We start from the raw sequence: 26,116 nt of genomic DNA, 5'->3' as shown, positions 1-26,116 counted from the left end.
AGAATTTTCTTAGGTGTGGGCTTCTTATAAAAGTGGGCAATCAGTTATAGAATAGATAAAATACTATGATTAGTACCATAAGACAAGATGGCCATAGTAAAGGTAAATTAGTTCAACTCGAGTCACTCACTCGCTTAACCGATTATGAGGAAATTTTATCAATGTGTATTGTTTGCTTCAACTTGACAGCTAGGATTGTTTTTATGACAGTAATATACATTTCAGTACTATAGGAGAAAATAATCTTTGCTGAATCAGCTAGTCTCATAATAGAAATCTTCAAATCGATAGATAGAAAGGTACCTATAACTAAAACACGATGCGACTAATTTTATTTTTATAGTAGTGAAAACAGGCAAATTTATTTATTAAAAGAAAAATAGTGTTATTATTATAATTATCAAAGACTTGATAAATTATTGTGATTGGTCCCTTGTCGCACCGAATATCTATTGAAGCTGGCAATACTATCAAATGTGAAGCTTCCATTCCTATACAACTTATAAAATCCAAGGTTGTTTATTATCGTCATGACGCTATGCAGTGCACTAGTATCACGAAGTGACGTTAGTATGTTGTGAAGTGGCATGATAAATAGACGTAAATTAATTTAAAAAAGAAACGTATTGAGTACGCTATAAGATATTGGAGGAATTAACTTATTTTTCCGTTTATACATAACCAATTATCATAATGCTAAATCCAATGAAACTAGTATTACCAAATATTAAGCGGCCGACAGTATTCGAACAGGTTAAATATTTATCACAAGTGTTGCCACAATTAAGTGCAGTAAGTACCTACTTATATGTCTTTTATTTATTGGAATTCTTATCATTACATTTATCATACTAAATCAAGTTCAAACATTAACCCGCCTAGGTATTTACAAAGTAATAATATGTAATCAACGAATACACATTAATTAGCGACTATAATAGTCTGTTTTATATATTGTTTGGTAATAATAATAAACATATTTAGCGTTCAATATTAATGTATACTATAAAATATAAAACCTAAATACATATTCCCATACAAAAATTGTCCCGAAATTAAATAAAAATATTTTTTTTATGAATTTTGAAGAGAAATATTAGCTCGGAAAAACGTAAAAGTCCCATTTTTATTTTCTCCATATTAACTGTTCCTAACTGCCAATTCAAACATTTCTATTTTGTACATGTGTCTTGATTGTTTTAGTTTGAGAAATAGGATAGTTTTTATTCTTTTAAGAAAAAGTCGACCCGCTATAGTGCGGTAGGGGGCAAACGACGTTTACCGAGTCAGCTAGTTTAAATAAAACAGTTATCATGGAACGATGGGTGTGTGGCATTAAAATTATTGGATAGACAATGTACTATCAATTCTGATACAAATTATAACTTTTTTGTATCGGTTGTTGTAATAGTAATTAAAGTTATGTTCCATTTAATGGACTGTGGTACCTAATTAACTCTCGCTGGGGGGAAAGGGATTGTTAGTAATGGAGACTACAAATCCCATTGCTAGCAATATACCCAACCAGGTCGACCTCCTCGTGGAAGCTACCCCTGGAAACTATCATGGTTAATTCCTGATGAATTCATCATGATGGGCTAACTGGCCTATTTTCATTCTAATCGATCACCCTTCACTGGTACTCCGCCAGCGTATCCCATTAGCGCAGGCAGGGTTAGCATTCCATTTTCATCCACTAAAAAAAAAATTTACTCTCGCTTGTAGTTATGAACTACAACAAAGACTTCACAGGATATACTGCACCACCCACGAACTAGCACCACTTATGCAATCCGACAGCTGAATTTAAAAGAAAGTTAAAATATTATGTTACAAATTGTCAGGGAGTCAGTAGGCAGAAGGCCAGGGCTATTCGTTATGGCAATAAATTATGATGACGTTTTAAAAGATTTGCCTTTAGTATACAGCCATTATAATCATATCAACCTTTAACTGTCCACTATTAAACAAAAGCCTTCTTGGAGGGGTTTGCCAATAGTTGCTATACTTGGTAGGCTGATTGGCAACCGCAGTTAGGCTCTGAAGATATTTTAAGAGGGACGCAGCTGTCCATCCTTCGCCCTCCCTTAGTCGCCTCTTACGACACCCACGAGAAAGGAAGGGGTGGTCTATTTAATATTTATATATTATTTTATTTATCATACGGCCAATATACATATATGTAGCCATGGAGGTAGGTAATTCCCAAAATTAAAAATTATCTACTAAATATAAGGTTAAGATATAAGATCTAGCTAGTATATTAAGTACTAATTTAAAATTTTGGAATGTTCATTGCCAACAATTGTAATTGTTTTGCAATTGTAATTTTGTATTTTAAACAAATGTACTTTAATTCGGGTACAAATTGCTTAGGTAGGTTTAAAACTCTGTTGTTATTCCAGTTTGTTTTGTTTATAGTAGGCACATTACATGTAGTATAGGTATAGGTGTGGTATAAAAATTACATGACACATGAAATGAATTCTTGATGATGATATTTAATAATTATGTATAAGATTAGATTATTATTTTAATTATCTCTTTACTAGGACAAGTACAACGTCAGACGGAAAGCATTCGCTTCAATACAAGCACGTGACGTTGATTACTTCAAATCGGTACTTGGCGAAGAGAGGGTACTTACAGATGAAGCCGATGTTTTACCATTCAACATCGATTGGATAAAAAATTGTAGAGGTAAAAATAATGAATCAGTAGTGTACAATATAGGTTTTTAAAGGGATAAAGTCAGTATGATATATACCGACTTTATCCCTTTACACCGCTTATACCAATACGCCACTTGCGGAGAAGCAATGGAGAATAAAGTGATGACGATGAAATCAGTTCAGTTGACACATTATGGCGAAATCACTATGACTTTCTACGATCTTTTTTTTATGCAACTTGGAATGCAAAATAAGTTGACGGCCCACCTGATGGAAAGTATTAACCGTCGTCTATAGACAAGAGTAGTACCATGGACATAACAGAGTATACTATTTCGCCCATGATTTCCCCCATGCGTTGCCATTCCTGAGGACTAACGTGTTATTCTTGGTTATTTGATCCTTAGTTACCAAGGAGTACTAGAGCCCTATTATTAATAATTCATTTATTTCTGTACCTATAGATATTTAATAGACGTAAGCAGGTTCTAAATTATTTTTTTGCGGTCGTGTACAATTTAGCTCTGGAGCAATTTTCTTTCACTAACGCTTAATTTGTAGAAAATTTAAATTTAAAAGACCTTTATTCTTAGACGGGCCCATTCTGTGAGATAGCAGACTCTTATCTATTATACAGTATGATAATATTATTTACAAACCAGTTTTTTTATTGGGTAAAAATATTATGATAGTTCCGCCTGTACTATTGGTATATGCTGGTGGGGCACCAGTGACGGATAATGTTGAAGATGAAAGTAGATCAGTCAGTTCATCGTGATGAACTTTACAAAAATTAACTACAATAATTTCCAGAAAGAACCGCATGAAGATCGACCTGATAAGATATATCGCTGTTGGGCTGTAGACTCCATTATTAACAATACCTTTCCTCGCTTACAAACTAGTTTGTTTTTTCAGGTCAATCATCAGTAGTATTAAAACCAAAAACAACCCAAGAAGTTTCGAATATTTTGTCATATTGTAATCAGAGAAAACTAGCGGTATGTCCTCAAGGGGGAAATACCGGACTTGTAGGCGGTTCTGTGCCAGTGTTCGATGAAATAGTAATCAACTTCATGCTAATGAATAAAATCATTAGTTTAGACGACGTTTCAGGTATTTGGATTTCGACTAGCCGGTAATGGTTCTATTATGATTTAATATTGTTCTATAAAAGGTCAGCAATCTTGACAAAATTAGTATCTATGGGTTCAACATGGGAGTAAAGGTTATCCTAATCAATAGTAAACAAGTATATTTTGTTTCACAAAAAAAATATTACGACATCAGTGGATTTGAATGACTGAAAATTCTTCTCAATTGACTTCAAAATAGAACGAATTCTCAATTTTTGTGTTCATATATACAAATACTTTACACAATAACTTCTTCTATATAAATTTTGTCAAGATTGAAGTAGTTGTTTTATTTTTAAGGAAATATTTTAAACTGACTTAAAAAAAAGAGGTTCTGAATTCAGAATTTAGAACATAATTATGTTCTAATTTTTTTTATTTTTGTTACATCATAATTTGTCGCCTCTTACGACACCCACGGGAAAGGAAGGGGTGGCCTATTCTATGCCGCGATTACACGGCGAACTTACAGATTCGTATTACAGAAATTTTATCAAAATCAGTTCATTAGTTTAATTTACATACATACATACATATCTGTCATAATGAATAAAATCATTAGTTTAGACGACGCGTTTTTAACGTTTATAGTTTAATTTCTATATAATAATTACTGGTTATGTCACAGTTGAAGTGAATTTTTTGTGGGATCTTTTATTACAAATAATATGTGTAATTTATTTATTTATAGGAGCTTTGACATGCGAAGCGGGATGTATTTTAGAAAACTTGGACAACTATGCGCGTGAGCACAACCTTATTATGCCCTTGGATCTTGGTGCTAAGGGAACTTGCCACATCGGCGGGAATGTGAGCACTAATGCTGGCGGTGTTCGGTTGCTGCGCTATGGAAATCTTCACGGGTCGATATTGGGAGTTGAAGCCGTAAGATCTTTTATATTATAAGAAATCATGAATTTATAGGTATTATGAAGCCTTATGATACCTACTATACTTATACGTATTCTTTTAAAGGTAAAAGCCGATGGAACTATAATAGATTGTTTAAAAGCTCTCAAAAAGGACAACACCGGTTATCACCTTAAACATTTATTTATAGGATCTGAAGGTACCTTAGGACTCGTAACAAAAGTGGCTATTCACTGTCCCGTTAAACCCAAAGCCGTTACTGTAGGCTTTTTTGGTAAGGAATCTTGTTTATCTACCTAATAAAGTATTTTAAATACAGTGGCATTAAACTGGTATTATGTCAGCTCATCTGTATTATTATTTCAGGTGTTGAAAATTTTGATAACATTCTTCAATTATATAAAAGTGCTAAATCTTCTTTGGGCGAAATATTATCAGCTTTTGAAATGGCAGACAACGGAGCGATTAGTACCACATCAAAAAATCTGAAGCTCCCGTAAGTAAGTAGGTAGTTATAAAGGTTAAAATCTCGCGGATATATTAAATAGATATTCCTTTTTATTAACATGCCGAAGTGATAATACAGAATCCGCTCCGAAGGATAAAAAATGTGATATTAACGAGTACAACCGAATATTTCGTTTATTTTATCCACAATTTTATTTTATTATTAAACTAATCGGGTATTCTCGGTTAAAATACGTGTAAGTCAATCCGGTTAATGTTGTGGTTAATTTTCATAAATACATGCCTAGGATTAAATGCAGCGTTGTTAGGAAATTTAAGTAAGCAGAGGTCCTATCTGCAGTTCCGTATAAGCAAAACATAAGCGTTATTCAAGAGTTTTAGTAATTTCATGTTAATTTTCATAATGCGCAATTTTAAATTGCTAATTTTGTATTTTTAGCTGCGAGTTAGTGTTAGTCAGTGCAGTAGCTCAGCTTTTACATTTAGGTACATATTAACCTGCATTCAATGCCACTCTTGTTAATGACTCTATATATGAGTGTATGGGATGGAAAATTACATAGGCTACTTTTTATTCCAGTTAGTAAATTTACCTTGGTCACGCGGGCAAAGTCGCGGGTAAAAGCTAGTAATAAATAATAATTATTTTTCGCAATAAATATAAAATACCTACCATTTTACGCATTGTTGTTTATAATATCTAGGTATTTCATTTATTGTTTAAACACGAGATATAATTTTTGCCTACATACATTTTTATGTATGTAAATAATTAACCATTATAAATAGGTAGGTAAATAACGATATTCATTTATCAATTACATTTATTATATCATACTAATATTATGTGAGTGTTCGCACTTTTGTTACTCAATCACTTTTAAACATCAGAACGGATTTGAATGAGATTTGGTCCACGGGTAAGTTATATCCTAACTATCCTAATATATGGTACTTTATATGCCGATGGATTTGGGTAAAACTGCGAAAAACAACCAATGTGTTATAATGTGGTTTGTGACTGACATTAAATAAATAGTAAATAGCAACCTTCAGTTAATATTCTTCATTCACTAACATCTATAGACAACACCTTTTCTAATAAGGAATTAAAATTCCGGCTGCGGCGGGATTCAAATCCCTGCCCATACTTAAAATTATGTACATTAGATGTTCGTCCTTGCTCCTTAATAAATTCCATCTTTTGAAATAATTGTTATTGCTAAGATACATATTTACACAACATTTAGTTCTCTTAATAGGATTATGAGTGTCAGGTGATATGTGCAAAAATCTACGACTAGTAGTAGATTCTATTTTTATACCGAATTGAAGACCTCTTTATAATATTTTATTTAATGGTCATTATTTGAGAATTATGTAGGATAGTACCTACATAAAACATTTTAAACATACATTATGAAATTGGAAAAAAACTCTTAATTGCAGAAATATGGTAACCTATCTACAATTATTATTTTTATAATGTCTCCATTACAGAAATCCAATATCAGATTATCCATTTTACGTACTAGTTGAAACTCAAGGAAGCAATGAAGTCCACGATGAGGAGAAGCTAACAAAATTCCTGTCAAAAGAGATGGAAAGTGGCCTGATATTAGATGGAACAGTCACTTCAGAGCCAGCAAAGATGAATGTAAGTAATTATATAAGTAAACATGTGGTCTAGAGTTTTAGATGAATACGTTATATATTGTAATAAAGTATTGGAACCTATTTGTTTTTTTTTTGTAGACAATTTGGACGTTACGGGAGAGCATATCTGGAGCCGGACTTGCTCGTGGCTACGTATTTAAGTACGATGTTTCGCTGCCGCAACAAAATTACTATGATTTAGTCCCAATACTAAGAGAGAGGCTGGGCGATAAAGCAATTGGAGTCTATGGATATGGGCATATTGGTACGTTTGTTTAAAAGTATGGATATCATTGACTTCGTTCTGGTTGTCTAGCCGAGAAATACGAAATAATTCTACAGTAATTTCTTGGTAATTATTCAAGGCGAAGTTCACTGTAAGAGTGATTGGTTCATTGTAATAGAGGCACTGGAATGATATGCATTATTACGAGACCTCCATCTGGAGGTGGATAGCAAAGTATAGATATTATTATTATCAGTTTATTCTTATTAATTCAATATTTCTCCTCTTCAAATATCGATAAAATGTTTCCAGTATCCATTAATATACCTAATTTCAGGTGATGGCAACATACACATCAATATCACAGTGCCAGAGTACTCTAAAGAAATAGCATCTCTTATGGAACCTTTCATATTTGAAGAAGTCGCCAAGCTGAAAGGGTCTATAAGCGCTGAACATGGCATTGGTTTCCGGAAACCACAGTACATGCATTACAGCAAAGATGAGTCGTCACTGCAGATGATGCGAGATTTGAAAAATTTGATGGACCCAAATGGAATCCTTAACCCATATAAAGTGTTACCTGAAGTAAATGTATAATTTTTTTAAAGTATTAAATTAATAAGCTATTTTGCAGAAATTAGATAACCGTCTAGCATGTGATATGCTTATCGCTTCATGCATCGGAGAAGTCCATCATTAATGCGTTGTAAAATATTTAAAATTACATTAAAATAGTAAATTGTATATCAATTCACCGACACGTTTGATCTTCTTAAATAAGGCGGGATTGTCTCTTTTCTGATTGCAATTTTTTACCGTTATTTCTTCTATACTCTATTTTCGTATAAAAACTTAATATTAGAGGGTGAAATTTTAATAATAAAACAATCTTATTATTTAAATGACTTTTATTAAAATATCCATTTATTCTTATAACATTCATAATATCACTGCAACAAAAATACAATGGAATATTATAAACATTTTCCTAATTGCTTCAAATAAATAAAATTGTATTGCATAAATATATTCAAAAACGTGTAATTCATTAGCACTCTCTATGAACTGTCTATTTTATTAGCATTATTAAAGTTATTGCTATTGATGAATTGAATGTTGGTACCACTATAGATTATATTATTTATTAACCGCAATTAGGTTCTTGATTAAAATCCATTATAGCACTCTAAAGACTCATTCTGTCTCACTCATTTCGAATAGGCAAATTTTAATCACAACAAAGTTTAACATAAATTGTAACAAATTTGGCATTTCAGTTGCTTTAGTGACTCTTGTCTTTAAGGAAATGCCATAAACTGATTTGTCTTTCAGTTGGGAGTCACCTGCGGCACCTAGTAAAAAAGGTTTGTGCAAAATAAAATTATCATGAAATTAAAAATAATTTATATAAGATTATTGCATACGATTTCGAAGATTGTTAAAAGAGATTACTAAAAAGAACACTGGATGCTGAATCCAAAAATATCAAATCACATCATTGTTTCAATTGTCAGCCTTTTAAATTATAAAACAATATAGGTACATACATTCAAAATTGTATTTTATCATTTGATCCAATGGAATGGAAGTTCTTATAAAGACAGGTGTAAAAACACGACGACAGACGATGTTACAGGACGTGTACAAAATATTTTGATATTTGTCATTTTTTTATATTATGAACCAAGCAATTTACATATTAATTATTTTATTATTTTTAAAACGAAGGTTTTTGAGAGGAATGAAAGTTTAACATGTCAGATAATGATAGGATATGAAAGAGTGGAACCAGTGAATTTCTATATTTGGGTTCATTGTTTACGAGGGATGGAAAGTGTGACCGAGATATTGAAGAGAGTGAAAGCAGGAAACAGAGTTAACGGTGCATTACTATTAAATATGAAGGATTGTATAGAGCTCACTTTGCCATAATTCAGGGAATACTGACAACAACACTAAGTATGGAAGCGAATCGTGGGTACGGCGGAAGAAGCATGGAAGTAAATGCTGTAGAAATCAGATCTCTGAGAAGTATGTGTTGTATTACATTAAAAGATAAAGTGAGAAACAGTGTGATCAAAAAGAATTGTGGATTGAAAGACGATGTAGTGACAAAAATTGAAAAGAGACTATTGCGTTGATTTGGCCATTTGGAGAGGACGGATAAAAGTAGAACTACGAGGGATTTATTGAGCAATAATTAATGGAAATGTCGATAGGGACCGCCCTAGACGGATATATGTCGACCAAATGGGCGACGTGCTAGACCATATTAAATTATTAAAGTACCCGTAACCGGCGAGCGTGTAGGAAAAGATTGATGAATGTGGAGGAAGTGAAAAAGGCTTGTTTGAATTGGAGCATTTTGTATACTATTGTTTCTGTCTATCTTAGTGGGAGACAGACGTGATAGATATGTATGTATGTAGTTAACATAAAATATATTTACACATATATGTAAACAAATTATCTCAATCACTTTATTGATATTCGGATAATGACAAAAAAGTGCGCCCCTTTAATATCTGTCAAAATCACCCTCTTCATAAGGTCTCGAACCTTCTCCAAAATTTTCTATCGACTCCATCAACTGTTTAACCTGTAAATCGTGAAATTTACAATAATGACTCATCGCCCATTGATCCTCATCAGAAAGGTTATCTTAAAAGTCATACTCTCAGTACCCACCTAATGATGAAGCCCAAATTCTTTACCCATATAATTACCTAATCGACTGCAAACCTTGGCATACGCGAGCGTACACTAAAAGCGCAAACGCAAGTGCTTGGGAATCCAAACCCAGTACATTGAACAAAAAAAATATCAATTTCAAAATTGATATACTCGTATTACTACTAAATTTAGCTATTTTGCTTTTATTCCAAACCATTTACATTTTTAAGAAGTTAAACCTGAGAATACGAATTGCAACAGAAAACTACTTATAAACTGACACCAACATTATCACTGGGTAACGGTAGAATTCAAAACCAGTAACAGTTTATTTCTTCTAATTATTTTGGAATTCTGTAGATACATAAGTATGTATACATACTTAGCCATAGTTATACCAGGAATTGTAATATTTTCCTAAATATTGTATACAATCCAATCTAGCTTGATTGTACGGTCAAATATATTTTCACATTGTATATTATTTATTTACTTACACTTTATTGCGCCATTTAAATAAATGATACAAAAGGCAGCCTTATCTCTAAGCAATCTCTTCCAGCCAACCTGTTGGGTAGAGGACGTTGAGAAAAAAGACAAAGGGTAGGCGGCGCAGTACTATTATGTGTATATTTATATAAACACGAATATATATTTATATAAACGCGAATATATAATTATATAAACGCGAATATATATTTATATAAACGCGAATATATATTTATATAAACGCGAATATATATTTATATAAACATGAATATATATTTATATAAACGCGAATATATATTTATATAAACGCGAATATATATTTATATAAACGCGAATATATATTTATATAAACGCGAATATATATTTATATAAACGCGAATATATATTTATATAAACGCGAATATATATTTATATAAACACACTCACACACTTAATAGCACATATACACCAAGAGAGAATGATGGAGGAACATGAAGAAAGAATGCAGGAAAATAGCACTAAAAGGAGAGATAGAAGGACTTAACAGAAGTTTGAGCGTACCAAATGTAGTCTGCAACATCAAAGTTTTATGTTCATTTAAATAAAAAATTGGATAAGAAGAAAATAGAATATTTTATCTACTTTTTATATATTATTATTCTAACACATTTTATTCTTATAATATAAAACAGTACTCACCATTTTATATGACCATAAAATATTTTAGAATAAAAATACACAATAAGTACTACTACTTAACATGCTCAGTTATTGTTGTACATCCACAAAAAGTGGAGTGTGAACGAAATAAAATTCATTTAAATGTTTTGCATTAAAGACTTTTAAAGTTTCAAATTTATCTATCAACTTGGTCCATAATATCCATATTCAATTATTTTAGTGAAAGTATCAAAAGAATATGAGATCACTAAATATCATTTGACGAGGACGAAATGTAAACAAGAAATTGAACAATGACTCTCAGTATGGCCTTTAATTTAATGGTGGGAATAGCAATTTAAAATTAATAAACAATTAAACGACACTAAAATTATGAACAAAAAAAATCATTAATAAAAAACAAATTTATGAATATTTAGGACAAAAATAGAATTTAAACTTGTTTACATTTAGTCTATGGATTGTGTATATCAATTGTAGTGTTTACGTATTAATGTTATAAAAGAAACAGGATATAATCGACCTAATTTATATAAATTAATAAAAATGTTAAAAACAAGTCCTGTAAAAGGATGTCTCTGCTTTACTCTCATTATACGTAAACACAACATCAGTTCTCACGAAACAGACCATAATCGTATTATAATAATCGCTACGTAAGTATATCGACATGTATTATTATGCAAATGGCTTTAGTTCGAAGCTACAAATAATAAAATTAAAAGTTCTTAATAAGTAATGTCCAAATGCTTAACCACTCTAAAAGTAATCATGTTATTACTTCATCAGAAAATCAAACCCGACAAAAACACGATTGCAATGCGCATTGCATTATTGTTGCATACTTAAACGTCATGGAAGTTGTAATGAAGCTATTTTAAATAGTAATTGTGATGTTATGTTTCTTTGTATGGTATTCTATTATCCTTACACAACAAATATAGAAACTCCTTCGAGTTTACTAAGAGCTTACTTCTTATAGAAGTAGTCATCACAGCAACGCACAGCAATATAATTCAAATTCACGCATTCTCTTAGAGTGATTACAGGGTTGGTCACTCCTTTATATCTTTTTATAGTTTTATAATATTTTATGTTTTTTTTTAGTGTTTTTCACCATTGTCCTAATTTATAAAGACGCAGTTCGGTCTGTCCCCCGCGAGGCTCAGGGTGCGGGGTAGGCGCGGTTATCGCTTGATTTGATTGGACATTCTCAGGAACTCCAGGTAGCCAGCTTGCATCTCAGCATCCATGCCTGTATCCCACGCTTCGTTCTCCAGCTCCTCACTGCGAGTTTGGTCAAATTCTAATCATTAATTCAAAGCTCTAAATAAATAACTTGATGTAATTATATTAAATAAACAAAATTGATAAGTACACGCTTGTACTCGCATATTAATAATTTCAGAATGCCAAAGAATATTCTGTGATACCCATGGTACCCCTCATGTGCTACTATTCCTGAGGGTTAACCATGTTATATTTCTGTACTCTGTAATTTCACTGCCATGTCCCACTCTTAAAACTGGAACACAGCCATGCATGTATATCTGCTTTACACCAGAAACACAAGAATGCAGATGACTTTTGTAAAAAGTTTCCGTCTGGTAAAATCTACTATATATATATATTTAATTAACAATATAAAAATATCGTTAAAAAAATTCAGAATCGCAAGTGAAAGTGCCGCTTGTGTGACTGAAAGGACGCGTGGAAGACTGATAATTCTAAGTTTTAATGTTCGCTTTCACTGGTATAACACTTCCTTACTTCCTTCAAAGTATGCAAATGATTTTAATTTCTTCCTGTATACGAAAACTTCTAAGTATACTAATGGAAAAATAGTAAAAAATAGCATCTCAAGTATTTTTGTAATAAGCTTTGAAGCTTTCTAAAAATGCAAGATACATAAAAATTTATTTATATAACTTTTCTAACAAGTTTAAAATATTATGAAGTTCTGTTGCTTCCATTTAGTATTTTGTTTTATATTTATTTTTCTATTTCTTGCCGCCTGAAATTATCATTTCCCTGTTATCATTAGCTTTTCGCATAAAGAAAAAATGTATAGACTCGAGTTTAAACAAATATGTACTCACAGTATGTCATCATCGAGTGCGGCGTTTTTAGAAGATGGCGGCAGGTTGCTTTGAAGGAACGCTTGCTCTTCAGGGGTCAGCGAATTACCGTCCGCTAGGTATCCGCCATCACTATTCGGACCATCTATATCGACATTAATTGCTATTAGTATAAAATTTACACACACACACACACACACACACACACACACACAGAGAGAGAGAGAGAGAGAGTTTTATATAGTATTTAGGCTGCTCTATAGATTAGTACTAAAATTATAGACAAAACACGCCAATTTGTAGTAAAGTGATCTGAATTTTTCAAGATCCCCAAGATTCCATGTATCGAATAAATAAGAATATAAATTAAAAGACAGGTAAAATAAATTATTAAATTAAAACCAACCAAAGATGACAGATCATGCGGTTTTTTTTTTTGATGGTTGAAAATGAAGTGGTAGCCTCGCCTGCACTATCACTTTCAATCAGGTGAACAGTCAGCTTGTTTGCCATTCTAAGTTGTATAAAAAAAAAAACAGTATACGCTGGCGGGGCACTACTGAAGGGTGGTCGATGAGAATGATAATTAATTAATTAATGAAAAAATGGGCCGGTCCATCATGAAGAATTCAACAGGAATTAACAATGACAGTTTCCAGAGGGCACCGAGAGAAGGTCAAACAGGTTAAGTATATTGCTAGCAATGGGATTCTTAGTCTCTATTACTAATAATCCCTTTCCCCCTAAATCATGAGGTTAGGAAATAATAGAAGTGTAAAAAAAATCGTTAGGGCTTACCTAACGATTTTTTTAAATTCCCCAAAATTAAAAAATGTTCGTGGTCAACATTTCAGCTCACCCAAAGAAGTTGTTGACGCATACAAATCGGCCATTTTGACTACCCCCACTTTGGAGTGGAATGAATGTTTTAAAAACTAGTTTAACACATTGTAGTATTATATAGCACAAGTGTATTAAAAATCGCAGAGAATTCTTTGAAAAACAATAAATAGTAATAACTTCAAAGGACCAATGTAAAAGCCAGCCCTCATATACATACAGCTTATACTAAGGATATACATAGTGTTAAATGATAAATACCTTGCGGGCGACGGCGCAGGTCTGCGATCGGTGCGTTGGAATTCGGTTGATGTTCATGCTCGGGCTCGTGCTCGGCGAGTCCCCAGCGCGCTGCACGCAGTGCGAGCACGGCGCGCACGCAGCCCAGTTGAGAACGCATCGCCAGCCGCTCGAACGCCGCCTGCATCGACGACGGACAGTCCGCATCCAATGCGATGCCCGATAGCTATACAATACAAAGACACATGTTCAAAGTTGTCTGTATGGGTACCCCTTTATTACTAGTATTTATAACACCATTGGTTGTTTTGGTATAAATGGTGGTCAGATAATTGTAGCTATGTGCAGTTGATAAACTTTAGGCTGTTCTTTGTATTATTGATTTCAATTACATTTGTAAATATAACAAGTATAGCGAAAAATACAGAGAGTCCTCAGAAGATGGAGATGCATAAGTTGTACCATGGGCATTAGAGGGGAAAGAAATTATTTGTATTGGGTATTTAGACTATTTATTATTAGTAATACACCCATCAGGTCCACCTTCTGAAATCATCGAGGTAAATTCTTTACGATGGACCGTCTGATCTGCTTTTAGCCTGACCTATTATTTTTCACTGGTATCTAGCCAGCGTATACAGATATCGCAGGCCATTATCACCCATAAACAATCATGGGCATTATAGAGTATTGTGTGAGGTTCCATGGTACTGTTCATGTCCTTTTCGCGACAGTTAGTGCTTCTTGAGTATCTACATGATAAACATCATTTGAGGCACTACTAAGTTATATAGTTTTTCTAATAGAGCAGAAATAATTGAGAGAGATACATTATTATGTATTCAAAATCTCTTTTTTTTTTTAGATTTTGAAAAGGGCGTGGAAAGATGCTTTAGGGTCGAGAACGTGCATGCTATTCTCTCAGCGTTGCCTGATTAGGTGTTTGTTTTCGCGATTTAGGGTAAAAAAAAATTCTGATCGCAAAATTTTGGAGAAATTATCTTCTTGGATTTTCTTAGAGAAAAGTGAAATGGCTAAAAGCTAAAAATTTTAGCAGTTTAAATACTATTGTATATATGCGGTATAAAATAATGAATGAAAGTAGAAAACCCGAATAACACATAAAGGCGTTTTTCTTTCGTCATTAGGTTTGTGATATATAGCACGTAAAGAAAATTAATGCAGGTTTGTGATTGGATAAAAGTTATGAAAATCGTATCAATTTGAAGAAAAAATATTTGTCATTTGTGTAAAAAATCAATGCCTCTAATAGCAGCTATCCATAAAATAATTATAAAAATGTATCATGAGATGAGCCGTATTCTTATTTGTCATGTCTTGGTGGCATATAAATAAATGTATGTAATGTTATTAATTCTTAGATGATTATTATTCTTGATGAAGTATATTTACCTTAAGTAGTTGACATACAGCTTTGATGTTAGTTTCTTTATCAGTATTTAACAAGTGTAGTAACACTTTGCAGAGACTTTCCCCTAGAGATTTAATTCTTCCTCCCTGTAAATATCATATTGTTAAATTTATTACTATATTACAAAATATTATTATAATAATCATAAATAAGTAATTAAAAATAACAATGCAGCTAAAAATCTAGAACTACAAAAATTTTAAATAGAAATGGATCCGCCTGAAAATTTTTTCTACTATCTAATAATAACAAATTTAAAACCTAAACATAATCCAGTTATTTACCCATGAATAAAGCCTCCTATCGAGTCGAAAACTAGTTGGGAAACTTCAAAGTTAATGTGTGAATAAAACCAATATCAATAAATACAAAACCAATATCAATATATACAAAACAAATATTTTTTTTTTTTATTAACTTTTAAAGCAGAGCACCTTTAGCGCCATAGGAATCTTTTGTCACAGACAATTATTGACACAGGTATTCAAGTTACGTCCACAGAGTAGCAAAACCAGTTAGGTTAATAAACTGCATAGATAATTATGTAAAATACTAAGATACAAGTAAAAAAACCTGTTTATTGATTGTATATTTATTTCTATTCTTACATACAGTAACTTTTAGATATTTCGCACCTTATTAATAACGAGATGCAATTACATGTTTATTCATCTAGTTTCTTACCTGATTATCTTCTAGTTGTGTATATATCTCAGCAAGGAACATAGCAAATCCACGCATATTTTCTTCTGATGTTTCCAGGCGATTAATAATCTTATTCTCTTCAGCAGAGCAACGTTCCAGCAAGCAGGCACGGAATGTAGACTCTTCAGGAGAAGCAACAGAGTCGTACATCGAACAAAGTCGGGCACCATTGTACCGGAAGTTTGCCTCAGCGATGGACTATAAAATTTTGTTATTTATAGACAGTGTGAATAATATAAATTAATTTAAATAGACTAAGTATTTAGAATAGTATTTTTTTTATTTTATACCTCAAAATGGAATGCTATTTCAAGAAAGTGTAGAAAACTGGAAAGGGATAACCATCATGTCTAGGTATGAATAATATCGTAGACAGAGAATAGAGGTTAACAGAGAAAGGGATTGTTAGTAATAGGAACTACCAGCCCCATTACTAGTATATACCCTGTCAGGTCGACCTCCTCAGTTGGTTGGTGGGTCTTTCTGGAAATGTATTTATCATACAATCACCATTAGTAATGGAATCTGACAGCTTCATTACTAGCAATATTCCCTATCAGGTTGACTTTTATATGGTTTCCCCTGGAAACCATCATAGTTAATTCTTGTAGAATTTGTCATGACAGGCTAACCTATATTCATACTCACCTATCATCATTCACTGATACTAAACCAGCATATGCTATTAGCACAGGCGTGGTTACCATAACATTATCAGTCACAAAAAAAAAACTAAAGATATTGGAGAGTGGTCTATATGTATTTTATTATCATTCCTAAAAATTAAAGAGTAAATATATATGTTATCTTACCATTTAATACACACCAATGAATGTGTTGTTACATCACAATATAATAAATAGGTAATATGATGGTATGTTCCATGTTATTATGTTTATTTGAAATTTGTAAGAAATTTCAAATAAACATAATAAAAAAATAAATTATGCAATAAGATAATTACCTGATTTACTATAGCCTCTACCAAAGCTCTAGTGTAGTTCGTATCATTTAATGTTGGTGCAAATGAATCCACAAGAGGACCACATAGGGTATCAAACTTGCCAGGGTCGAATGTTATTTCACACATAACAGTGATTAAGTTTGCGATATTTTCCTGGGAGATAAACAATTTTCAATTAATATTCTCAACTGTGTTCATGGTCTCAACCATGTTAATCATAGGTAAAAAAAAAATAGAACCAATGGCTATTTTTTTTATACAATTTAGAATGGCGATACAGGCTAGAATTGATTATTTACCAATAAATGGTATCATATTAGGTAATTTTATTTGTTGTTACTTTAAAATCACTTTAAAAGATTTATTAAATTAAAACGTCCCTTTTCATATTGGCAAGGACAGTACATAGGTAGAAAACTTTAACACATAGTGTCTATCTGGTAAAATAACTATTTTTTTTTCTCTTTTCCTCTACACAAAGGTTTTTTTTTTATGCAACTAAGAATGGCAAACAAGCTGACAGCCCACCTGATGGAAAGTGGTAACCGTCACATACAGACATGAGCAGTACCATGGACATAAAAGAGTATACTATTTGTTGGCACCCATCATACCCCCCCCATGCATTGCCATTCTTGAGGACTCAGGTGTTATTCCTCTGTACTCTGTAAATTCACTGTCTTATTTCACCCTTCAAACCAAAACACAACTTGTCTGAAAGAAATTGCTTTAGCAATAATTTGTACTTCATATGTGTAATAATTATATGTATATATACATATATGTTTTGTATTATTCTTTAAATGGTGCAAAAAAGAGTAAATAAATAAATATATTGCACTAGGGGCCCATCCCAGCTTTGCAGGGGTGGACATTTTTACATTTTTATTTGTACCTACCTAGCTACCTATCTAGATGCCCACCCCTCCTATCCTCTTCGGCACCTCTAAAATAGGTAGGAGTAACATGTATAACGCGACAGCATTATTTTTTTTATTTCTATGAATTATTAAATTCATAATATCTATTGAATGGAATAGCCAATTTGAACAATATGTTTAAAAATATAAACACAAAGCAATAATTTTCTCTGACAATTTGCTTTAATCGAAGCACATCCAAAATGAAATGACCACATGAATGACATAACAACATGTTTGTACTGTCAATACTGAAAAAAGTTTTAATTTGACAGCACAATCCCCATCTTAAAAAAAGTCTGAATTTGACACAAAAATTCCTATTCATTTATTACAAAAAATGTGATAAATGAAGAACCACTAGACCGATTTTATGCAAACCTCACATAAACCATCTACTAAATAGTCTGAACAAAGCCTAAACATTTGGTTTGGATAGGTAAGCCCGTTCTTGAGTTATAAAATTACAACGAAAAGTGGCATTATACTGTAAATACTAGAATATATTGCATATTTCACTTAATATATTTCATATAAATTCTGAAGTATAATCAATTGTTCTTACTCATTTTAGATCATGGTCAAATTAGTGACATTAAAAAATGTACATTTTAATATAGGCAACTAATAGATAATAATATATATATTTTTTTTATATTATTATTAAATAGATGTAAGTGCATGCATTTTTTAATTGTGTTCTGATTTAAAAGACATTATTACTATTAAAGTACATTAAAAAAATATACATGAATTTGACAAGTTCTACAAAACAGGAACATTTAGATTACCACTCAGCTTACATAGCCAAAGGTTGGCTGTATAATGATATTGCATAACTTTCTTAATTAGCACTAACCTATTAACACAGCATCCAAAATGTGAATTGTTAAAAAATTATTAATTCTATTAGAATATAATTTTTTTTAAGTAACAATATACTGTAAACTATATGAGACCTTATCATTATTAAAATATATATAATTAACAACATACCCGAATATCCATATTTTCTGCTTCCTCTAGTGAGTATGCCATTTCATCAAAGTTGTAAGGGTTTTGGTCCTGTGCTTGTCGTAGGCGATCTTGTACAGAAGAACGTGGGAGCCTGTAAGGAACTGACTCAGGCCCATATGAAGGCACACTATGTGGTATGTAATTGGGTGGATACCATTCTTTGGCATCTGCTGATAGTTGGGACTTAGGAGGCTCGGCTGTAAATATAATTTATTAATTCACATTATATTTAATCACTCAGTCTAAAATCCTAACCTATTTGTTAATAAAATACAAACTTGATATAATTTAAATATTTCAATATGATATTATAACTGAAACAGAAGAAATTTAGAACATGGCCGTTGGTGTTGACAATTTTCAATGTCGTTACTAGAAATGAAAATCCTTACTTTCACCTGAAGTATTATAATTATGCAGAACGCAGTTGAACTGGCCATGTATGACGACGTCACATTGTGCTCGATACGATTCGTGAAAGTACACATTTGAATGCATAATATTAATCATTACCTTTTACATCATCACCAACGATCTTCGGCCGGCGAAGCTCCTTTGGCTGGTTATCAGGCTGCTGCCATCCACGGCCTCTGCCTCTAGGTCCTCCAATTTCACCGTTATTCATTTCATACAATTTTGATAAGAATTAGGTAAATTGTCTTTGAAAAAGTTCCATAAACGAGATCACGTTTAAGATCGATTGTTTCAATATTCGTTCAATAAGTTCGACACGTAAACAAAGAAAATATTCCTTACAAATCAAGACAGCGACTCCATTTTATTTTTGTAGTGATGTCTATCAGTAACAAAATTATGAAATTACGGTTTGTGATAGTGTTGTACTTAAATCAAGAGTCTATAAAAAAATCATAGTATAATATTACGGGTTTCAATCAAGCAATAGGTATTTTTTTTAATAGATGATAATGAATGGTAGCCTAATAATAATGTAATAATCAATAATAGTAAACGCTGGCGGAGCACTAGTGAGGGATGATAAGTGAAAATGAAAAGGCAGATCAGTTAGCCCATCGTGATGAATATACCTGGAATTCAGCACGATAGATAGCAGGGGGATAACATGGAGGTCGACCTGACAGGATATATTGCTAGTAATGGGACTGCTAGTCCACATTACTAACAATCCCTTCCCCCTAACATTAGGTCTGCGATATTATTCACAAACATGATGTCTGCGATAGTCACAAACATTATGTCTGCGATATTATTATAATATTATATCGTAGAACGGGTAAATTAATATATATACAGGCCTGCGTTAGTGGGAACAATAATGTTTTTGTATGAAACTTATTTATCTAGATAGCCAATAGTAAGAATCATATTCTATCATAATGGATCATGACCATCTTGAATAGGCGGCATAACGGTCAGTATTATAGTCTCATTTTAAAACTAGCGTTTCTATTAAAAATGCACTTGTTTTTAATATTAAAATATCTAATTTATAATAGGAATAACATGTTTATCTAATCTTCATTTTGAACCGGTAAGTAAACAATAAAATTAGTATATTTAAGTATAAATAATATTAGCTTTTAGTTGATTTTTTTTTTATACGACTTAGAATGGCAAACAAGCTGACGGCCCACCTGATGGAAAGTGGTAATCGTCGCCTATAGACATGAGCAGTACCATGGACATAGCAGAGTATACTGTTTTGCCCATGATACCCCCATGCGTTGCCATTCCTGAGGAGTCAGGTGTTATTCCTCTGTACCCTGTAAATTCACGCCATATTCCACCCATCAAACCGAAACACAGCAATGCAAACACAATTGCTTTACGGTTGAAACACGAATTAATTAATTATATAATACATTACATAATTAATTAATTCACTTGTTCATATAGTAGCGTAGCAAAATAACATAAAATTGGTAATAGAGCGTAATTTATACGCTATATTAATTTGTAAAAATTAATTAAGAAATAAATAATTAATTTATACTTATTTTATGAGCTTGTAAAATTAATTGAAATCCATAAGTGATGTTCCTATTATGGTTCTTAATATTTATCTATATAAAATTGAATTATAAGTAAAGATATATTACAAAGATAAATAGTACTTTAAATTATGTAGGTACGTTTAAAATAAATTTAATAATTTTATAGTTACATGTAACTGTAATAATATTATACCTACGAATAGGGCTATTACTTTTATATGTATATAATCTTTAAACGTATATATTCTTTAAATAAGAATACATTTTTTTTCAGATGCTGTTCATCTTGCCACAAAATTTCCAATTATTGTTTAATGTAAAATAACGATTTTGCATTACTCACCCTTCAAAAATAAACGTATTTAAATATCGAAATAGAACAAAATTAAGTAACTAAACATAGTATTTTATTATAAATGTTTTAGCTAGATTTTTATAAAAATAGTCGATATCTATATTTTGGATATGGACATAGAGACATATATTCATAGTGGAACAAAACATCGAACTGAATAGTATACATTCAGTTCGATGTGTTGTTACATCAAAACAGTTTCGTGGATATAAAGAAATTGAAATATATATATATATATATATATATATATATATATATATATATATATATATATATATATATATATATATATATATATATATATATATATATATATATATATATATATATATATATATATATATATATATATATATATATACATATATATAAACGCCCACATTAATTTCATAATAATAATTCCTTGCACATTTACTTTCCTGCTTATTTTAATAATAACTATCGCAATTTGATATAAATATAAATTTACTAAAACTTTACTTATTTTTATCGAAAACTAGTAATTTTTACTCAATTTAAATTGCCAACACTCTTCTCCATTAAAAAAAGGCATTCCAACTATCAATGAAATTAATAGTCGTTTGATTAAAAAATCATTCGAAAAATCCAATTGATTTGCTCAGTTGAATAATTAGTAGTCTGGTAATAAAGTCACGCATCGATACTGTATACTACTCTTTAATTTGAACATTTAGTATAATATCTTTAGAACAAGGAATAAATTTCTATTTCGAAATCTTTGATTATAATAATTTATTTACGGAGCAAAATCCTGATTTTGAAAAATCATGATTGTGCCTCCGAATTATCCACATTCTATGTCTATACTATAAGAATTATGTCTGGATACCTTTTTAATGTCCATTGTAGAAAAAACCATATCTGTCAAATTTATTTTTTTAACGATTTTTCCTTTAATTTTGAGCATAATTTATATCACCATGATTTATTTCACCAAGAAAAAAAATCATGCAAAGAAACCCTTCTTTTAAATTAAAACATACGCCAGATTTTAAGTTACATTGTCGTCTTTATTAAATTGGGTCACATTCGGTTTGTCATGTGGTTCTTCTCTTTTATTATATTTTTGATTGTTGGTAAATTTTATGTATTTTTTGCAGAAGGTATCCACCAATTTGTTTTTATTTTTCTGTACACATTATTTTCCTTTTATGCATGTGGTGTTTACCAATAATTATTAATATAATGTGTGCAATGTACCAATCTTATCAAATTACCATTCCAATCGATTCTAGTAATACTAAATCAATAAACACTACTGTTAAAATCGCATCTAATTTAGTGCAGTAGTATTTGCGTGAACAGACATACAGTCAAACAAAATTTCTAAAGATTATCGTTTTTGCTTTTGTTGCTATTATTAAATCTTCTGATATAATTTTATCATAATCATAATTATGACATAATTATTATTATATTAGAAGATACATAGATTTAAGAGTCTCCATAGAAATGCTTCGAGAAATCGAGTAAATTTTTTCATACAATTTTGCATAATAAATAGTTATGAGTGATTTTTTTCTTACTTCTATATTTATTTTGTCTTATAAATTCTGCATCTTTTTAATGCTTAAATACTAATTTTATTTATTAAATAATACTTCAAGATAAATTTTATGCATAATTATATAGAGTACTGATAACAAAATGAGTTAGTTAATTTGACAATTAGCTGACAAAAAGTTGACTTGTTTATGAGGCTTGATGCTACATCTACATAATCTAAATATAGTTAATAAAGTTAATTTAAAATAAATCTCTTAGCAATTTATTTTATGGTGTATAGAATAAAGAATTTGCTGTGACATTATATTGACATTTTAATTTTAGAGATTGCTTTATAGTTCAGATTAGTTTAGAGAAATGGCGCCTATGTAGCTCAGAATTATAGAAGAATTGGATTGTTAGTAATAGAGTCCGAAAACTCCACCTTAAAGTGGTTTCCTTTCAAAACCATTGTAGTTAATTCTTGTTGAATTCATCGTGATAAGCCAGTTGACTTGTTTCCATCTGTATCTATTGTCTCTCATTGTTGCCCCTTCTTTTTTTTTTATGGATAATAATAGAATGGTAATCCTGCACTATTGGTATACACTGGCGGGGCTTGAGTTAGGGATGATAGGTGAGGATGAAAAAGGCCAGTTAGTCCACTGTGATGAATCCAACAATAAATAAATAATGATGGTTTCCAGGGGGAACTACGAGAAGGTTGACCTGATATAGTATATTACTAGCAAAGGGGCTACTAATCCCCACTATTAACAATCCCTTCTTCTCCCATTGTTGCCCTGTCACCATATACTAATAGCAAAGGTGGAGTTATCATTTTATTATTACCCATTAAAAAAAGCTCAGAATTGTCCCCAATGTCTAGGCCAGATATAACGTTTAAAGGTAGCATCCTCTGGTGACAAGTTTTTCCATGACTAGTCTGTTTCAGTAGAACTTTACATTACATTCCATTTTGTTCGGCACACATAGAAAAACTTACTTATTTAAATTGATAACAAATTAAAACATTTATTAATTTATTTTTTATTTATAGTTTACATTAAAGACCAGGAGACTATCTTATTGGCAAGTCAATTATTCCATTTTTATATATTCAGTAAGTTATATTGAAACAAACTAGATAGTGACTAATGATATCAATACAAAAAAATAAGAAAATTACAGTTTACAAACTGTATAATTATTCACTCACTAGAAATTATCTAAGTATTAACATTTTATACTAAAGTATACTTTAATACAGTAACTAATAAAACTATATACATCATTATAAACAAAATTTTAACCTATTTCAAATCCTTATTAAAATTCTTGTTGTTGATAGAATGAAATATATTAAACAATTTTTTTTTCTTGAATTTTTTAATGTATTTATATCATAATGAGTTGATTGTGAAGCATTATTACCTAAATTTATAATTTTAATATAGTTCTTTAACAAAACTATATGTTCTAAACAAAGTAAATGTGTCTGTGTATGAATATAAAAATAATTATTTAATTTGAATAAATATTGTTTATTAAAGTAAAATTTTTGTTTTAGAAATAGAGAATTACACTTCAAAATCAACTCTGTATATATCTTAAATACAATTTTTTATTATACAGATATAAAATAATAATTTTATTAGCATAACAGCAGTACAAGTTGTGTATTGTATGAGATCACCAATTTGTCATATGATAACTATTATCACATGTGTAGCAATTAAATATTACTATTAGCCTAATAAGCTTGACTTTTAAAAATGTATTTAAGTGGACTATATGTGGTAACAAAAAAGGTTTATAATGTTTTTATTAAAGATTCTCTTTAGTCTTTTCTGCCTATCCTGTAAGGGATGGCATGATGATAGAATTGTAAGATCAACAAATTTATTTTTTATATACTAAATGACTCGCCACAACCACATGTTCCTTTTATATTTGGATTGTTAAACACAAATTCAGCAGATAGTTTATCTTCTACAAAGTCCATTTCAGTTCCTAAAACAAAAATATAACCACATTGAACAGAGAAATTAAAGAGTTGCAGTAATACATTTTTAATTTTATATTTGTTGCTTACCTAACAATGTTAACTGAGCTTTCTTGTCTATTATGATAGTAACTCCATCTTGTTTAACCTCCTCATCTAACTTGTCTTTAGTCTTTGCATAATCTAATGTATAAGATAAGCCATTACAACCTCGTTGTCGGACACCCACTTTTAAGCCAATATAGCCCTTGGCCTCTTCCTTTGACATAATCTCCTTTACTTTATTTACGGCTGAAGGTGTAAGAACAAGAGCAGCTCGTGTAGCAAGTACTCGTTTCTTTACAGCCCTTACTGTGGCACTTGCAATAGTTTTCGTTGCCATCTGTAATAAGAATTTATAATTATTTGTAGGAATAAGGTCATGAGAATTACTATGTACAATATCGAAAATATCCGTTTTTAACAATTCCTCTATTCTTAAATAAAACTAAATATATTTTTATTCTCTATTATGTAATTTGCTACCTTTTGTTTGTTTTTATTTATTTTTATTTGGTAAATAATTTTTTGGTTTCATAACACGCAATTTAAGTAACTTATTGAAAGAAAACATATGTAATGTCATTTGTCAAAAACATCTGTGATAACTGTCTTGATGACGTACAGATAGCTAGGGGGGGGGGGGGGATTAAGGGTTTTTAATAAATTAAAATGGAATGGTAATCCCGCCTGACAGAGTAAAGTAATTTTATTTTAATGTGTGATGATGGAATGGTAACCCTACCCGGCGGGGCACTAGTGAAGGATGATAGGTGAGGATGACATTTGGCCCATCGTGACGAATTCAACAAGAATTGTTCTTGACGGTTTCTAGGGAGAACCACATGAAGGTCGCCTAATAAGGCATATTGCTAGCAATGGGGCTGTCAAACTCTATTGCTAACAATCCCTTTCCCCCCATAATAGTGGGACTAGTAGTTACTAACCATCTCTATCTTCGTAATGCGGACTACTAATCTCATTATTAGCAATATATCCTATCAGGTCGACCTTCACGTGCCCCCTCCCCCCCTGGAAATCATCGCACTCAATTCCTGTGTATATTCATTTCAATGGGCTAATCTGTTTTTTCAATTCGCCTATTATCCATTACTGGTGCACCGCCACCATAAACTATTAGCACAGGAAGGGTTACCATTCTATTGTTATCCATTAAAAGATAGGTAAT

At 31.2% G+C, this 26,116-nt stretch overlaps 3 protein-coding genes across 3 annotated transcripts; 1 reads left to right on the top strand and 2 right to left on the bottom strand.

The window, feature by feature from the left end:
* Positions 1-529: 529 nt before the first annotated feature.
* On the top strand, positions 530-7,933 carry LOC113511759 (D-2-hydroxyglutarate dehydrogenase, mitochondrial-like). Its single transcript, XM_026895475.3, has 9 exons — positions 530-792; positions 2,553-2,700; positions 3,591-3,788; positions 4,500-4,693; positions 4,784-4,952; positions 5,045-5,174; positions 6,647-6,803; positions 6,902-7,067; positions 7,366-7,933. Exons 1-9 carry the CDS (start codon positions 694-696, stop codon positions 7,626-7,628), a joined length of 1,524 nt encoding a protein of 507 aa, XP_026751276.2. The 5' UTR covers positions 530-693; the 3' UTR covers positions 7,629-7,933.
* LOC113511608 (polyadenylate-binding protein-interacting protein 1) lies at positions 7,922-19,841 on the bottom strand. Its single transcript, XM_026895262.3, has 8 exons — positions 19,563-19,841; positions 19,029-19,246; positions 17,113-17,265; positions 16,128-16,346; positions 15,425-15,529; positions 14,033-14,237; positions 12,953-13,076; positions 7,922-12,140 (listed from the first exon to the last, which is right to left on the bottom strand). The coding sequence occupies exons 1-8, from the start codon at positions 19,672-19,674 to the stop codon at positions 12,041-12,043; spliced, it is 1,236 nt and encodes a 411-aa protein (XP_026751063.2). The 5' UTR covers positions 19,675-19,841; the 3' UTR covers positions 7,922-12,040.
* Positions 19,842-23,006: 3,165 nt separating this feature from the next.
* LOC113511661 (iron-sulfur cluster assembly 1 homolog, mitochondrial) lies at positions 23,007-25,553 on the bottom strand. The gene is made up of 3 exons (XM_026895338.3): positions 25,414-25,553; positions 24,979-25,270; positions 23,007-24,896 (listed from the first exon to the last, which is right to left on the bottom strand). Exons 2-3 carry the CDS (start codon positions 25,268-25,270, stop codon positions 24,793-24,795), a joined length of 396 nt encoding a protein of 131 aa, XP_026751139.1. The 5' UTR covers positions 25,414-25,553; the 3' UTR covers positions 23,007-24,792.
* Positions 25,554-26,116: the final 563 nt, after the last annotated feature.

This window comes from Galleria mellonella, unplaced genomic scaffold (assembly GCF_026898425.1).
Source record: "Galleria mellonella isolate WM207_F2 unplaced genomic scaffold, CSIRO_AGI_GalMel_v1 utg117, whole genome shotgun sequence".
Taxonomy (NCBI): domain Eukaryota; kingdom Metazoa; phylum Arthropoda; class Insecta; order Lepidoptera; family Pyralidae; genus Galleria; species Galleria mellonella.
This window is presented reverse-complemented; position numbering and strand designations above follow the sequence as displayed.

What these genes read in the sequence shown, in the direction of transcription:
- LOC113511759 (XM_026895475.3), top strand. Translation starts at nt 694, where the DNA reads ATGCTAAATCCAATGAAACTAGTATTACCAAATATTAAGCGGCCGACA. An exon ending in TAGTTTAGACGACGTTTCAG is followed by an intron (nt 3,789 to 4,499) that starts GTATTTGGATTT and finishes ATTTATTTATAG; the next exon opens with GAGCTTTGACATGCGAAGCG. An exon ending in CTATGGATATGGGCATATTG is followed by an intron (nt 7,068 to 7,365) that starts GTACGTTTGTTT and finishes ACCTAATTTCAG; the next exon opens with GTGATGGCAACATACACATC.
- LOC113511608 (XM_026895262.3), bottom strand. Translation starts at nt 19,674, where the DNA reads ATGAATAACGGTGAAATTGGAGGACCTAGAGGCAGAGGCCGTGGATGG. An exon ending in CGTTGGTGATGATGTAAAAG is followed by an intron (nt 19,247 to 19,562) that starts GTAATGATTAAT and finishes TTATATTTACAG; the next exon opens with CCGAGCCTCCTAAGTCCCAA. An exon ending in CCTGCGCCGTCGCCCGCAAG is followed by an intron (nt 13,077 to 14,032) that starts GTATTTATCATT and finishes ATGTCGATATAG; the next exon opens with ATGGTCCGAATAGTGATGGC.
- LOC113511661 (XM_026895338.3), bottom strand. Translation starts at nt 25,270, where the DNA reads ATGGCAACGAAAACTATTGCAAGTGCCACAGTAAGGGCTGTAAAGAAA. An exon ending in AGCTCAGTTAACATTGTTAG is followed by an intron (nt 24,897 to 24,978) that starts GTAAGCAACAAA and finishes TTTTTGTTTTAG; the next exon opens with GAACTGAAATGGACTTTGTA.